General features: G+C 34.7%; 1 protein-coding gene across 1 annotated transcript; it reads left to right on the top strand.

The window, feature by feature from the left end:
• The first annotated feature begins 1,576 nt into the window (after positions 1–1,576).
• Positions 1,577–2,542, top strand: LOC112165757 (auxin-responsive protein SAUR72). Its single transcript, XM_024302393.2, has one exon. It carries the CDS (start codon positions 1,665–1,667, stop codon positions 2,115–2,117), a length of 453 nt encoding a protein of 150 aa, XP_024158161.1. The 5' UTR covers positions 1,577–1,664; the 3' UTR covers positions 2,118–2,542.
• Positions 2,543–15,756: the final 13,214 nt, after the last annotated feature.

The raw sequence follows: 15,756 nt of genomic DNA, 5'->3' as shown, positions 1-15,756 counted from the left end.
AATTCCAAAACAGAAGGGAAACTGTCGTTACTCTTTGGCCTGCTCCATCGAAATTTAAAATTAGACACCTTCATGACTTTCTCGTTTCAACTATATTATTTTAAAAGAATTGCCATAATTCATGGCTTGGTAATAATTAATCAAGAACAAGAAGTCAAGAACGAAGTAAATAAAAATTTAACCAAACTTGCTTGGCACTAGGAATGTAGGAAATGGGTAGCACAGGTATTTACAACTCGTCAATTTACTTCTATCCTCTCTCTTTCTCTTCCTCTTTATAAGGATTTGCAAGATTAATCATTTAGCAGACAAGTATGGTGTTAGGTTAAACCTAAATGCGAAGAAGTATGGCTTTTAAAAATTTGTCTTTTAGAAATTACGATCATTCATTCGTTTATGTGTTATGTGAAAAGCGAATTTATGTGCTAACGATTTAGAGTTTTAATTATATGATAATGTCATTATGCGTTTACTTTTGTAATTGACTTTATTTTGAATAATTCACTTGTCCTAATAATCATTTGGTCCGAGAAACAACAGTAAACTCCATATTTATTGTTATCTAAAAGCTTGGATTTGTGTTCCACTCACAAAAATCTTGGATCGTCAACAAATTAAATATTGTCATGAAATCGATCTCATGTGCCGATATGTTACATAAATAATGTGAGATCGACAAATTATAGTGGGTTCCACATTCATTATTTAGTAAACGATCGGAATTAATTTGGACTGACTGTTAGAACCCTTATCTAGCTAACAGATCAAACTTTGTCATATCGTCGATTTGTGGCCGCTTCTGACATGAATATTGAGAGATAGATAAGCAATAGTGGGCCTACATTCGACATTCGAAAGTGGCGCCCTGCACTAGATTTACGGAAACTCTTTCCGACCAACAAAAAGAATGTTGCTACATAAGCAACCACATTGACAGTAATTTAAATTTTTTCCCTTTTGAATACTAATTATTGAAAAATAACAAATTGCTATAAAAAAAACATTACAGTATTTATCAATTGAAATCGCATTATAAAAAAACCTATAACATAATTTTAACCAAGGTGTTAAATTTCCACAATTCCGACCCTTGACTACGCCCTAAACCTATTTTTCCAAGCGTAGTAATTGCTCACACAAAAGTAGGTAAAAATGTACGAAATGCAAAATTACCACCTCATAAAATGGAAAGAAATCAATGCTACACAAGGTCACAAAAAAAAAAAAATCAATACCAGACGTACTGTCTCACCCACCAACTACCGTAGCGTCCTCTTCGGTACGGAAATACACCACCACCCGGAAAAGAAATGGAAACACAAATCATAATAATTAAAGTTTTTACCGTCAAAGATTAAAGAAAAGGGAAAACAATTAAAAAAAAGATTTACACATTAGTTTAAAGAAAAAAAATGAAGAAAATAAAGAAGGGTCAGTCTCAGTTATTGTACCTGCCAAGTACGCCCAATTGTACCTCTCAACACTCTCTCTCATCATCACCTTTCCATGTCCTCTCCTTCTCCTCCTTCCTTTTCTTTAATTCCCTCCCTGCCCTTTATATATTCCCCTCTCCCACCCACACACCCCTCACACCCACTACTCCATCATCACCTCTCACTTTCTCTCTCTAAAAACCAAAGCGCCTCTCTCTCTCTGCAAACACCATGAAGCAATTGATCCGACGTCTCTCCCGCGTCGCCGACTCGTCGCAGTACTGCCTCCTCCGCAGCTCGGATTCCACCGCCGCGTCCGGTGCCTCCTCCAATTCCCGGCCTCGCCGGAGCGAGTCGTTCAGGGTCCTGAAGCTCCGGCGACGCAGGAACAACTCGGATACCGGAGTCCCCGAGGGACACGTGCCGGTGTACGTCGGCGACGAGATGGAGCGGTTCGTCGTCTCCGCCGAGCTCCTCAACCACCCGGTGTTCGTCGAGCTCCTCAACAAGTCGGCGCAGGAGTACGGCTACGAGCAGCGCGGCGTGCTCCGGATTCCCTGCCACGTGGTGGTGTTCGAGCGCGTCCTCGAGACGCTCCGGCTCGGACGCGCCGCGCCGTCGAGTGACATCAACGACCTCCTCGGCTCGCTCTCAGAGGAACGTCACTTCATCTACGCCAATTAGCGGCGGGTAGGATTACCACCTCTCTCTCTCTCTCTTCGCCGGTTTAGATCTCGGTGAGGAGAGGGGGGTTTTGGTAATTCTGGGGAAATGTTTTGGCCTTTTCTGTAAATACAGGTCTCCGATCGAGGAGAGGCAGTCGTTTAGGACCATAGTCTTTTAGCTTTTTTTATCTTTTAATTTTGTTGTAAAGGGGTAAAAAAGGAAAATACAAAGCTAGAGTGGTAGTACCTGCTAGTAGTGTTGTTGTTGCTCTCTGTGGAAAGTGTCTATTGGCAAAAATGGGATAATATTTTGTTCTCTTTTTTGTCCCCATTTTGCGTTTGTTAATTCCCGGCTTGTTTCTAGAAAATGCGGGGGTGAAATCGGAAATGTAACCAATTCGGGTTTCTGTCAATGCCAATTTCAATTTTCCGTTTTTTTTTTTATTCGGAATTTTCCATTTTCCGTTCTGTTATTGCATTTTCGGGGCGACAAAACCAGGCATGAAATTGGTCAGAATTGCGGAAGAGGGACTGTATTTAATTTCGGAGGTTGTAACGTCCGAAACGGATCTGAAATGTGTGTGACACAATACGACTGGTTGGACTGTGTGTCAGTAGTGTAAATTTCGTGTTTCCACGGTGGCGTTTTTGGTTGCAGAGTTTCTGGTGAGGGTAGTGTGGTCAAATCGCATAGGATGGTGGCGGTTTTAGGTGGCTGATGAGATTGGGATATGCCGTTGTGATTTGGCCATAACATGACCCCATGAATGTTAATCAGTGTTTCCTTAATCAAGGGTGAAATTCAGTCCAAGTTGGGAGTTTGAAATTTTTACGCATTTACAATTGAAAAAGTAACTAATGATTTTAATCACAATTCCGTACAACAAAATTCGTTACAGTACTATCGAGTTATGATTAAACAATGTAATATTCTTTTATTCAAATAAATAATAATTTAATTGAATAACTGTACCCGTTTTGTTAGGCTATCTTGGTTTTAATACAGTCTCTGAGACGTGTAAATGTTCATTTCCCTCAACTATCATATATTCAATTGCAAAACAAGATTCTTTTGAATTACTACGAGTTATTTGCGTCTAAACAATATTCAACCATCAAAAGAGAATTCAAACCTAGTTCCAAAGCTAGAAATTTTCATTGTAGGAATAGAGATATCACATACTTCTTGATAGACTAGATGAGCTCTCTTGTGCGCAAACTCTTGTGCCTCTGTTTTGAGAAAACAAAGTGACTTGATAGTTCTCCTGTCACATTTTAGCTTAAAGCCTTAAACAAAGTCACATGAGGAGGAAGAGACCGGCACATATGACATATGAGGCTCACAAACCATTTAGACCACAAATTTTACAAGTCATATGACAACATTGTTTTCGTAGGTTGAACACTAATTAATTAGTAATTCAATGATATCTTTTTGTTTTATTTTTAAATAGAATTTGATATTATTAGATATCAAAGTTATGAAAACAGACCAGACTTTCTATGTCTTATCTTTGTCTTATATAAAAGGAAAAATTAAATAAGTCTCCATTTTCTTTCCCATAAAATAAAATTGATAAAGTAGCGAGTGACTATGCACTGCACATGTAGTACAAGCATCAAACTTGCCCAAGTATGGGAGAAGATACACATAATTGGGCGGTTAATCCACCTAAACCAAATGAACAATGATTCAAATAAACTGTCAAAACACAATCATATTATCAACCTACCAACCTAAAGATAAGCCTAAATTCATGACTGATGGTGTGCATGCCTCACCCACCTAAAGCAATAACACAATGATTAATCCCATTAAACATAAATAGCCACCTAATATTGCATAGTACCACTCGATCATGCTGTACGGTCTTACTATCATTTCTGCCTATAAAAGAGTATGATTGAAGCACTTCGTGACTCTGATTTCATAATACTGAAATTATCTATATATGAACTGGTCTTTAGTAGTATCGATTTTTTTTTTGGTCATATTCGTAGTATCGATTACACTATAGACAGAAAACTAGCTATAGTCTTTGTCTCGGGTATTGGTTGAGACGTAGGTTGACCTTTTGCGAGGAAATTTCGAACTGGAAAAGCTTGCCATTCAAGAATACACCAACCAAAACTTGTCAAAGATTGCTTTGGTACGCTTTCTAAACCCTCGTCGAGGGTTTCTTGGTAGGTGGCTTTCATCATCATTCTCCAGAACAATTTCAAATTTTATTTATTCTATGCACAGACGGTGCAAATAACCCAACACTTATAAGATGATCTCAACTCTTGATATTTATAATTAATATTTTTATTAATAACCTAAGAGTGTATTTAATATAATCTAACCATTTATTTATGTCGGTGCAAATGCACGTCTGTGCACTGAATCCTCCCCGCAGTTAAAAAAGAACTGCACCCTTTCTCTTTAGGTATTTAGGGAATGATGTATGAATGGGTTGGGGGATTCTTCTATGGGTGAATCAATGGTTTTTTTTTTTTTGGTGTGGTTTGTGAGGACTTTTTGTCCGTTGAGTAATTATAATGTAGTTTCGAACCATAGTTTGATGGTGCATTTAGATGCAATACAAACAAGAATATTATAACTACTAATAGAGCACAAAAGAAAACAATGAATAAGAAAAATGTGGACTTTTCATATTCATTCATACCACAATTATGTAATATATAGTCACTATATAATAATTTCTCATGTGTGATCATTTCAACGTAAGTTAAGCTTTCTTACTTAACACATAAATAGCGAAGTTAATTTATTACACAATATATTTTATTCAGTAGTCATAATAGGATTAGTTTATTTATACAATGTATTTAGGGATGAGTGATGTATGAATGGGTTGGGGGATTCCTCTCAATTGAATCAAGGGCCTGTCTTTGTGTTTGCAAAGGAATTTTTGTTCGTACAGTAATTAGAATGTAATATCGAACCATAATTACGTGATAGTACATTTAGATGCAATACAAATAGGAATATTATATCTACTAATAGAGTATTAAAAAAAAAAAAGATGAATATTTTATATTCATTCATACCACAATTATGTAATAGTTAGAAACTGTCTAATAATTTCTCGTGTGCGATTCTTTATAGTACGTGTATTGAGCTCTCTTACTTAACACACAAATTATGAAGTTAATTTGATACACATCGTATTTTATTGAGTAGTCATAATATGATTAGTTGAGTGAGTATGATCAAACTTTGGTCCCAAATTTTTTGAAGGGAAAGAATAACATGTTCAATTTCAACCAGAAGTTCGCATATAGTTACAAAATGATAAAGAGGTTACTTTAAGAGGGGAGCTAAAAAAAAGAAATGCATTAACAAGAAATGCAGGGGACAGTTACTAAATTAAGAGGAGGCAGATTATGTCCTAAGCACCAAATACAGCAAACGAATAGAATCGGGCCAAAGACTTTGGTCCACTTCTACTCCTTCCATTACGTTCTTCTTTTTGTATATATCTAGTACTTCTCCTCTCTCTTAACACATGTCAACAAACCTGGATGATCTTGTTCGGTTTTATTAACATGTGTAAAGATAAAGAGAAATACTTTGTTATGTGTTCGGCACATACGTGCACTACTTTGTTAAAAGCTTTACTAGTTTCCTTTCTTGAAATGAATACAACTGAAATCAGCTGTGCGCTTGATTGATATGATTTTCCGTGTTTAGTAATGTGGGTGAAAATTGAATTCAAATTTGCTCACCACATTTATTTTGTGGTGATATCATTACTCTATTAAAATTTTTCACGTCATATAGAATTAATTTAATACTTAAAATATATTTTTTTAATAAAATATCATGATTAACTGTAATTATGTTTTCATAACACATGACAGCTTTATATTGGGTGGTGAGCAAATTTGAATCTGTGAAAATTGAATTATTGAGAAAATGGAGAAGGCAAGAAAATATTAATTTTTACACATTTTAAGTAATTAATTTGGACTATCACTCTTCTTAATATATAATAATTTGGTCCGGATTAATGGACACATTATTTGACATAATTTTTTACACTCATTTTGAGCCTTTAGATATAAAAGTATTTAATGGTTCTGATTAATTGTCTTTAATGACATGGCATTAAATTTCTTCCCAACAAAAATTAAAATAATATTAGATTAAATTTTCTTTTATAAGGAAAAAAAATCTGAGATTAGAAAAAGAAAAAATCAAGAAGAGAAGAACAAGACTCGTCTTCTAGAAAAGCATGAATGGAAGATTGATGAAATTTTGATTAAAAAATTTTGTTTGCATAAAAAAGGAGAACAGATAATCCAATCCTCCATGGAAGAAATCTGATATTGACCTTAAAGTCAATAACACCAAAACAACGTAGAGATGGGGAAATCAAGGTCACCAAAATTTCTATTCGTACTTACAAATCAAAGACCAATTATGAAACCATAATAGGGGTTGATATATCCATCCAATTAGAGTTGTAGATTATTATTTATTTTATGATTTAAGTTTTCAAATTGGGGTTAGAACAGATAATCCAATCCTCCATGGAGGAAGTCTGGCATTGACCTTAAAGTCAATAACACCAAAACAACATATATAGAGATGGGGAAATCAAGGTCACCAAAATTTCTATTCGTACTTACAGATCAAAGACCAATTATGAAACCATAATATGGGTTGATATATCCATCCAATTAGAGTTGTAGATTATTATTTATTTTATGATTTAGGTTTTCAAATTGGGGTTAACAGTTTTTTTTTTTTCCTAATATAACGAATGGAAGAGTTCACGATGAATTTCTTGTTTTGGTATTTGACAAAGCACTTGGTATTGGTGAGGGAGTCTTAGGGTTTGAGTTTTCTTCAGTCCGTAATGCGCACTTGAAAGGGTTATATAGCTGGTAAGAAAAGAAGATAATTTTCCAGAAGGGAGAATATCACAAATGGTCACTCAACTTTTATTTATTCAACACTTTGGTCATTCACCTTTTAAATATATCACTTTAGTCACTCAACTTTAACTCTGTTATTCACTTTAGTCTCGTTAATTTTTTTCATAAAAAAAAATTATTTGTCACAATATTAATGATATTTTCATCCATCCAATTGGAAAAATTGAGAAATTTGTATTAGAATGATTGGGTGAAGTGATTAAAGTGAGATAAAATGCCTCTTGGGTGACTAAAGTGATTGACAAAGTAATAGTTGAGTGACAAAAGTGATATATTTGAAAATTGAGTGACCAAAGTGTCGAATGAGTCATAGTTAAGTGACTATTTGTGAAATTCTCCATTTCCAGAAAAGAAGAAATGCATGGCTTTCTAATTATATGGACTCTTCATTGTTACCAGTTTCTTGTCTGCTTGGTTGCTAAGGGAAAAGGAGATAAAAGATTTGAATGTAGATATATGCAGGTCAATACTATATATGGAGTTCTTATTCTTAGTTCTTGCTCGATTTTGATTGGGTAATATTTGTTCTAATCCCATATTCTCTTTTAGTTCTTATTCATCAGAAAATTTAATTTAATTTAAATCATAATTTAATCTCATCAATCTTCCATTCATGCTTTACCAGGAGATGAGTTAACATTCTTGTTCTTCTCTTCATCATCTTCTGCTTTTTCTGCTTCTTCCTAATCTTAGTTTTTCCCGATCTTCTGTTTTTTAATTATAGTTTTTATTTTATTTTTTCCTTACAAAAGAAAATTTAATGTAATATTATTTTAATTTTTGTTGGGAAGAAATTTAATCCCATGTCATTAAAGATAATTAATCAGAACCATCAAATGCTTCTATATCTAAGGGCTCAAAATGAGTGTAAAATATTGTGTCAAATAGTGTGTCCATTGATCCAGACCTATAATGGTAATTTTATATGATATAAATTTATCGCACTTTAAAATGTAGTACCATTTGGTCTAGTGGCATAGTCTCTCTTTCCTAAGTGAGAGCTTGTGAGTTTCACTCACGAAAGACTGGTTGTAGCATTTGAGTTGTTTATCTAATAAAATAATATAAACTGTTATAAATATTATATAAATATGGTTGTCCATTGTAAATACTCATTAGTTATGTCCTATGATGTAAACACTACTCCTATATAAAGGGGTCTAATGAGAATGAAATACACACTTCTACCTCCTCCATACTCTGTTTCTCTCTTCTATCTCTATATTTTTCTCTAGTTTATAACACGTTATCAGCACGAATTTACTCTTATTTTTCTTCTTCTTCTTCTTTGAACTCCATGATGATCCGCAAGCCTTATGGTGCAACATAGTTGCTTATGATCAAGGCTAATGATCTATGAGTTTTTCTTCTTTCTCTCCTAGATGAATATCAATTTTCTTTATGCGATCATTTACATATATTTGTATGTATCTTTTACATGATATAATTGTTGAAAATTTATATTTCATATACGACAATGAGAATAACATGTTCCATTGCTCAAGACTCGCGTCCTCTGACCGAGTAGTCTTAGAACCTATCGTTCTATAGACATCACATGAATGTTTTTCTCGTGTGTTCCCTATGGGATCCATTGTTCATATTTATGAACTCTTCGAATTCTTTGTTTCGTATATGAATTTTTCATAGAACATACTGTTCTAATAATTATGGATCCTGATAGATCTCATCTTTTCTCTTTGTAGAAAGATGACGCACCTAACAAAATTGGACTTTGATCCTCTTAAAATTTCTGGCAAGAACTATTTGATGCTGAAATTCACCTTATGGCTAAAAATCTTGGAAATGCCATCAAAGTTGACAATAAGTCATCTGTGCAAGATCCCGCCAAGCCTATGATTTTCTTGCGTTATCATCTTGATAAGATCCTAAAAGATGATTACCTTACAGTGAAAGATCCACTTGAGATTTGGCAAGCATTGGCTGATCGATTTGCTCACCAGAAAATCATTGTTCTATCTGGAGCACGATATGAATCGACACATTTTGCGCCTTCAGAACTTTAAATCTGTCACTGATTTTCAATTCCGCTAAACATATGATTACCTCCCAACTAAAATTATGTGGAGAATCTGTCAGTGAAGATAACAAGCTCAAAGTCTCTGATTTTTTTGTGGACAATGGAAAAGGTTTTCTTGACACCGATAAATTTTAAGCCTATGTTTAGGCGTTTTTTTGTCTCTATTTATTTTGTTTAGTCATTTCAAGCCTATGTTATGGGACCTATTAAACGTAATTACATTTTCTTATCTTTATCTATTTAATCATATTTATTACATTTAAATTACATTTATTACAATTCTTTCATAACCGAATTTGTCTTGAAAATTTGTTGCAAGAGTTACAATTTTCATGATAATATTTTTAGTTGCCATTATCTTGTAGTTATTGTTATTAATAACTCATTTTATTATCAATTTTATTACCATTCTCCGGTAATTATTGCTAAGTAACTCATCCTATTACCATTATTTGATACTTACCATAGTTATTTATTTTATGCGATCATAATGAACATTTATTACTTATGATTATATCCACCTCATATGATTATGTCGTGTGTGAAAAAATAACAAAATTATTTTTCCATCGCTGGGACTTGAACCTAGGTCTTTTTGGATGCGAACCAAATATCCTAACCAATTAGACTACAACAGTTTTATTGATTATTTTGTTATAATATTATATTAATGCATGTTTCAATTAATGACTCTAAATAAATTTGTCTCTATTTTGGAATATTCTGTTACTCACCAATTGATATCAACAATATCAATTATATTTTCAACAAAATTGAGGTATGTATTTTCATGAGTTTGACAACTTCAATTTAATTTCCTCTTATTATCTTATCTGATAATTTAATATAAAATTGTCACTTTATAATGAGATTGAAACTACATGTTTCTTGATCCAATTACATGTGGACTTAAAATTCCTCCACTGATTGTTATACAATCAAATAGATCGAAACATATTGTTTCTTGATCTCCAATTATGTCAGGACCTTTGTCCCTTCTCTTTATGAGTAAATGTGAACCTCTATTCACTCCACTTTTAGAACATGCTTTTAATTGTGAAGACTCAAACCAAATGTTTTGAGTATGAGGGCTATGGTCCCTAAATCTATTATTATTGGAGTATATGCTTATACCCATATGGACAACTATCCCAGACTCAACTTTGAGTATATAATTTTGACATTTGTTTTCAATGTCAAACAATAATATGAACAACGTGTTCATTAATAAATTCAATTTGAACTATGAATGTTCATGATAAATATAATGACAAACATTGACAAACATAGCTGTCTTGCATGCATATAATGCAACTACGGACATGATCCATTGCAATTGTTGATAATTTTTCACAATTGATGCTTCCAAAAGCTAAGGTAACAAGCATCTCAAGAGCTACAGATCTTGATTGATGGCCGACTCCAACTGAGCTCATATTATGTTACATATATGGAATTACCACTGCATATATTGGTGATGAAATTTACACCGACTTTATGTTCTATTAATCAACTATGAGTATACTACTGTATACTATATCATGAATTAAAAATTTCATTAAACCAAATAAATTTATTTTGGCGTGACTAATGTGTCATTACTATGCCATGTAGACTCATCTACATACATACTCTACATTGTTGTTTAATACAATAATAATTGCAAACTTTCCTAACGAGGATATTATAATTTATCGCATATCTGCGAGTTGTCACTTTAATAAGACAATTCTCCAGTCATTAGGGGGAGAAATATTATGAAAAACGATATGAATTAGTGTGTGATATTTATCCACCATGTCTTATTATTATCTTAAGAAAAAGTCTCAATCAATTATGAGAAATTGAGAAAGTGACACTTATTAAAGACAAGTTTTTGACCTAAAAATTGGTTTGGGCTCGCCACCCACCAATGGATTTCCAATCCAAATTTTTTGCACTCATATTTTGCGAATGGTCAAACTAAATGGTCTTCCCGCCGTTAGGGGGAGGAAACACTATTGTAACGGCATGCATTATGTGGGATATATCCACCAAGTCCAATGTTTTAATCTCCCTATAAGGGAAGATTATACAAGCCCTATAACACTCTTTATGAGGTTATACAAAGATCCACATTCTTTCATTAATTTGTCCTTGAGAGACAACAAATGCCCTAAAAGAGGCATGGGTACCGGATATGAATAAGCTTATTATAGCTAATGCATGCATATATTTTGAATGTGTGATAGATCTCTAATTGATGATCATTGATGATATCTCATCTGTAGTTGCAACTAAGTATCATTAAGGGCTATATACTACCACGTTTCATTGTGTCGACAAATCATACTATTGGCCAAATTGGAAAGAGGCAATTCCAATGAATTTAAATATTGTAAACGCGATGATATACTTAGACTTTATAACCCCTAAAATACAAGAGGGTATTCATTCTAGTGAATTAAAATCACTATGACACAAGTCTCTTTATAGAGACATGGGCTTATCATTCTTCTCCAAGCGACAACTTTTCTATAAGTACAGTGTTATATTGACTAGTGACTTATGGCATGTTGTCTTGGCTAATATGAAGATCTTAAAGGAAAATTGCTAAAAGCAAATCCCCAAATCATATATGTTATTATAAGCATATTGCTTAATCAAATCCTTGACCGATTCATATTGCCAAAGACAAGTCCATTAATGAATGAGCTTACAGCTCACTCATAGAATCAAAAGTCTAAAGCTCATACATACTCATTCAATTACGGTCAAAGTGACTTATTGCCTCAATGAGTACTATGACAAGACTAATAAATCGAATTCGAATCATGCTCACAATGTTGCAACATATTCTAACTTTCGCGAAGTTATGAATTTGTCTAAAGCTCATATTGAGTCTATATGAAATTATCAATTACACTAATTGATATTTATGGCTAAGTATGCCATACTTGAATTTCAATGCTCGGATAAAGGTAAATGTGTCAATTGTTGTTCCTTTATATTGTTATTCTTTGCTAATAGCTTTATCTATAATTTGAGCATATGAAATTGATTCTACTTGAGGTAAGATTTATTATCATAGTTTTATTGGTATTACCCTAACCTTTTGCAGGAATTGCAATTCATGATGAGTCCCCTTTATGCCAAGCACACATGGTCTCACCTATGTGATCGACACACCATATCCAATATACATGGTGCATGTATTTTATTGCATACATGATTGAAGCTTGCAAAAATCAGGGGAAGCATTCAAAATTATGTTACCTAAGACATATGAGCGTTGTACTCTTTTTCTCCTTCGACCAGGGTTGTTTTTGTCCCACTGGGTTTTTTGTTACCTGGCAAGGTTTTTGACGAGGCAACATTAAACACGTCCAACACCATATCATTTAGTGGTGGACATCCAAGGGGGAGTGTTATAAATATTATATAAATATGGTTGTCCATTGTAAATACTCATTAGTTATGTCCTATGATGTAAACACTACTCCTATATAAAGGGGTCTAATGAGAATGAAATACACACTTCTACCTCCTCCATACTCTGTTTCTCTCTTCTATCTCTATATTTTTCTCTAGTTTATAACATAAACGTCAATAATAGTGTTATTTCTTATCCCATCATATACTACATTAATGCAGAATTTAAGGTAGAGATTAATGGAGTCAAATCTACTATATTACTATAGTATGTTAATTTTTGTCATTTTAAAGTGTGGATTGTAATCATGCGGTGTTAAGATACTAAAAAATAATACTAGGAGTGTGAATTATAAAATAGAGAGTGTGAATTTCGCTCTCTAATCCAAATGTCAAACATAACATTGCTTTGAATGGTTCTTGATCGTGGTGATCATGTCGGGGAGCCCATTAGGGTTTTTTTGCCACAAATGTATAAATCAGATTCTAATGACTCGGTGATAGTTAATGACATATGAGTAAGCTAAGGTGGTCTCGAACAAGAAATCTTGGAAAATGAGTGGTGGCAGAATATATTGATTAAAGACCCCACAATTAGATTGAACATTACTTTCTCAAGTCTCATATACATACAAATTAAACTAGATGTAGCATGTGAACCGTGAAGAAGAAGGAATTAAGAAATTTTATGATTGATTAAATTAGGGAGTCAATCAAGTGAAATGTAGGGTTACGGGACCCCATGTATGATCCGGCTATTGACACAAAACAAGAAGAAATGGACAATAAGAAAGATAAGGTTCAAATAACATATGGTGCCAATTGTCCAGGTGAGAGATGAAGTGAAGCAGGAGCTTGCTGGCTCAAGAAGTAGTGCACTATATATGCAAGCGTCACAATTACGTAATTTTTACACCATTCCATGGAATTTTTGTTTTAGTTCTAAGGAAGTTTATGTTTTTTGAAATTAAGCTCAACCAGACTGATATTATATTAATTAATCTAATTCATAGCCGAATTCTGTGACCGGATCAGTCTATATATAGCAACTTTACTAAAGACGGCTAATACATATCATTGGAGAACATTCTTGTTCTCTTGCTGTATAGTCTAACAATCATGAACATTTTAATATTGATAGTGAACAAGAATTTGTGATTTAGAAGTGCAATTAATGACAGTTCATAGAACTCAATTTGGCCCTGTATATGCGACTATGCGTCCAAGTCTTGTTAGCATATGATTTACAATGTATTATTATCATTTTTTTTTTTTTGGCTTTGAAAGGATAATTATTTTATTCAACAAACACCAGATTAGAAATAAAGGCTCAAAACAGGTAAAAAAACAAAAAACAAAAAACAAAAAACAAAGCAAACAAGCTTGTTAGGTTTAACAAGCCTCAGCCCAGGTGCAAAGTCAGCAGGGAGTCGTGCCGGTATTGCGGTCTCAACCTGAAACGTACTGATCATGACATAGAGACGTTACGTAATCAGCCGCAAAAAGTTTGGAATCCGGCCAAATCAATCCAACGCGAGAACACCTAAACAGAACCCATCCAAACAAACACAAGATCTCTACTATCCAAATCCCATTGCCATATAAAACATTATCGATAAAAGCATTACAACAATAAATGAACCTACAACAATAAATGAAACTTTACGCGCTAGTTCACGCGCCTGAGAGAAAAACTGGTTTCTTCCTTCTTGTTTGGTGGCGAGCCCTCCACCGTTGTTGTACGGGCCTTTGTCGGCCCTGTGTGGGTTTGCAGTAAGCTGGAGTCCTCGATAGAAATCTGGATCGGATCGAGGAGATTGCAATGGCGGTTCCTGTGGTGAGGAAGGGGGAGATCGCGGTGGTTGTCGGGCTTTGGTGTGTCCCTCGGTGGTCTGGTTGGCGGAATGGCTTGGTGGAGTGAGGCCGGCCCTTGTAGTTGGGTGGCGCCGTGGTCGTGATGGCGTGGCTCCGGTCTGATTAGATCAGTTCAGTTCAATCTGGATTAGTTATTTTCGATCTGATCGATCTGGGGATGGATTTATTTGGCAGAGGCTGGGTGTTGGTCATGGTGTCGCGGATCGGGTGTGATTAGATCAATCCGATCTGGTTAGACAGGGCCAGCGCGGTTCCATGGCGTGGGAGGGAGGGTAGAATGATGATGGCGGTGGTCCAGCGACTCCGGCGGCGTGGTGCAGTTGGTGGTATGTCGGTGGAGGCCGTCATGGTGGTGGGGCAGGCTCGAGGCTCGACTGGCAGCATGGATCTCCCTGTTTTCCTTGGTAGAGGCTTGGGCTTGGGCCCTCCTTTTGTTCCCGGCCTGGGTTGGTTGTTTTATTTATGTTATTAGTCTTATTTATTTTAGTTAGTCAGTATTGTCTCGCCTTTGACATGTAATAAGTCCCTACATATATTTTGTAGGGTTAGTCGAGCTAAATGCCTATATGTGCACTCTAAGTGTCTTGTCTGGCCTAGCTAGCGAGGCGACAATCAATTGTTAAATGATCTCAACCTCCTAGTGGCAGAATGAAACTAAGTGGGAAAGCTGTGATTTTAGTGGGAAAGCTGTGATTTCGGCGCCAACATAGTGGGAAAGCTGTGATTTTAGTAATTATGCTTCGTTGTACTCGAGTTATATTTATGTTATGTTACCGTTATGTCAAAACAAATGGAGTAGTCAGTAGTGCACTCTTTACTAATTGGTGCTTGTTAGAATACATGTATTTCGTAGAGACTCTTGATATTATTGATTTATTTCGGGACATTTTCTAGATGCTTATTGTAATCAGGGATTTAGGCTCAATGTCCCCCCTTGTATTCGACAGTTTCATTAATCAAGGTTTAAGGGCAGCCGCATCGGCCCTTTATTCAAAAAAATAAAAATGAAAAATAAAACATCATCGATCACCAACATTAGATAACCAGCTGAATACTTGCCAGGCAACAAAATAACCAAAGAAAAAAGAAAAATGAAAGAAACATCGAGATTAGCAGTAACGGATTCGCCATCGTGCCGATATAAGACAAGCTATACAACATCGACTTTAAAGTATCGAAAGATCGGCGAACATTCATTTAATTTAACTCTGATTGGTGGGGAAGATGTACATCTCAAACATGAAGATTCTGGAATTTGACAAGACTTGATTGTTATCATTTAGTTTGAAAATATTTCGGATTTGAGAGTCAAAGTTGGAATTTTCTTCAAAATTATATTAAGTATAAACATCTCCTTGCAACTCCTCTGATGTGAGACATGATT

This window comes from Rosa chinensis, chromosome 5 (assembly GCF_002994745.2).
Source record: "Rosa chinensis cultivar Old Blush chromosome 5, RchiOBHm-V2, whole genome shotgun sequence".
Taxonomy (NCBI): domain Eukaryota; kingdom Viridiplantae; phylum Streptophyta; class Magnoliopsida; order Rosales; family Rosaceae; genus Rosa; species Rosa chinensis.
The sequence above is the reverse complement of the archived record's forward strand: the minus strand, read 5'-3'. Positions and strand labels throughout refer to the sequence as shown.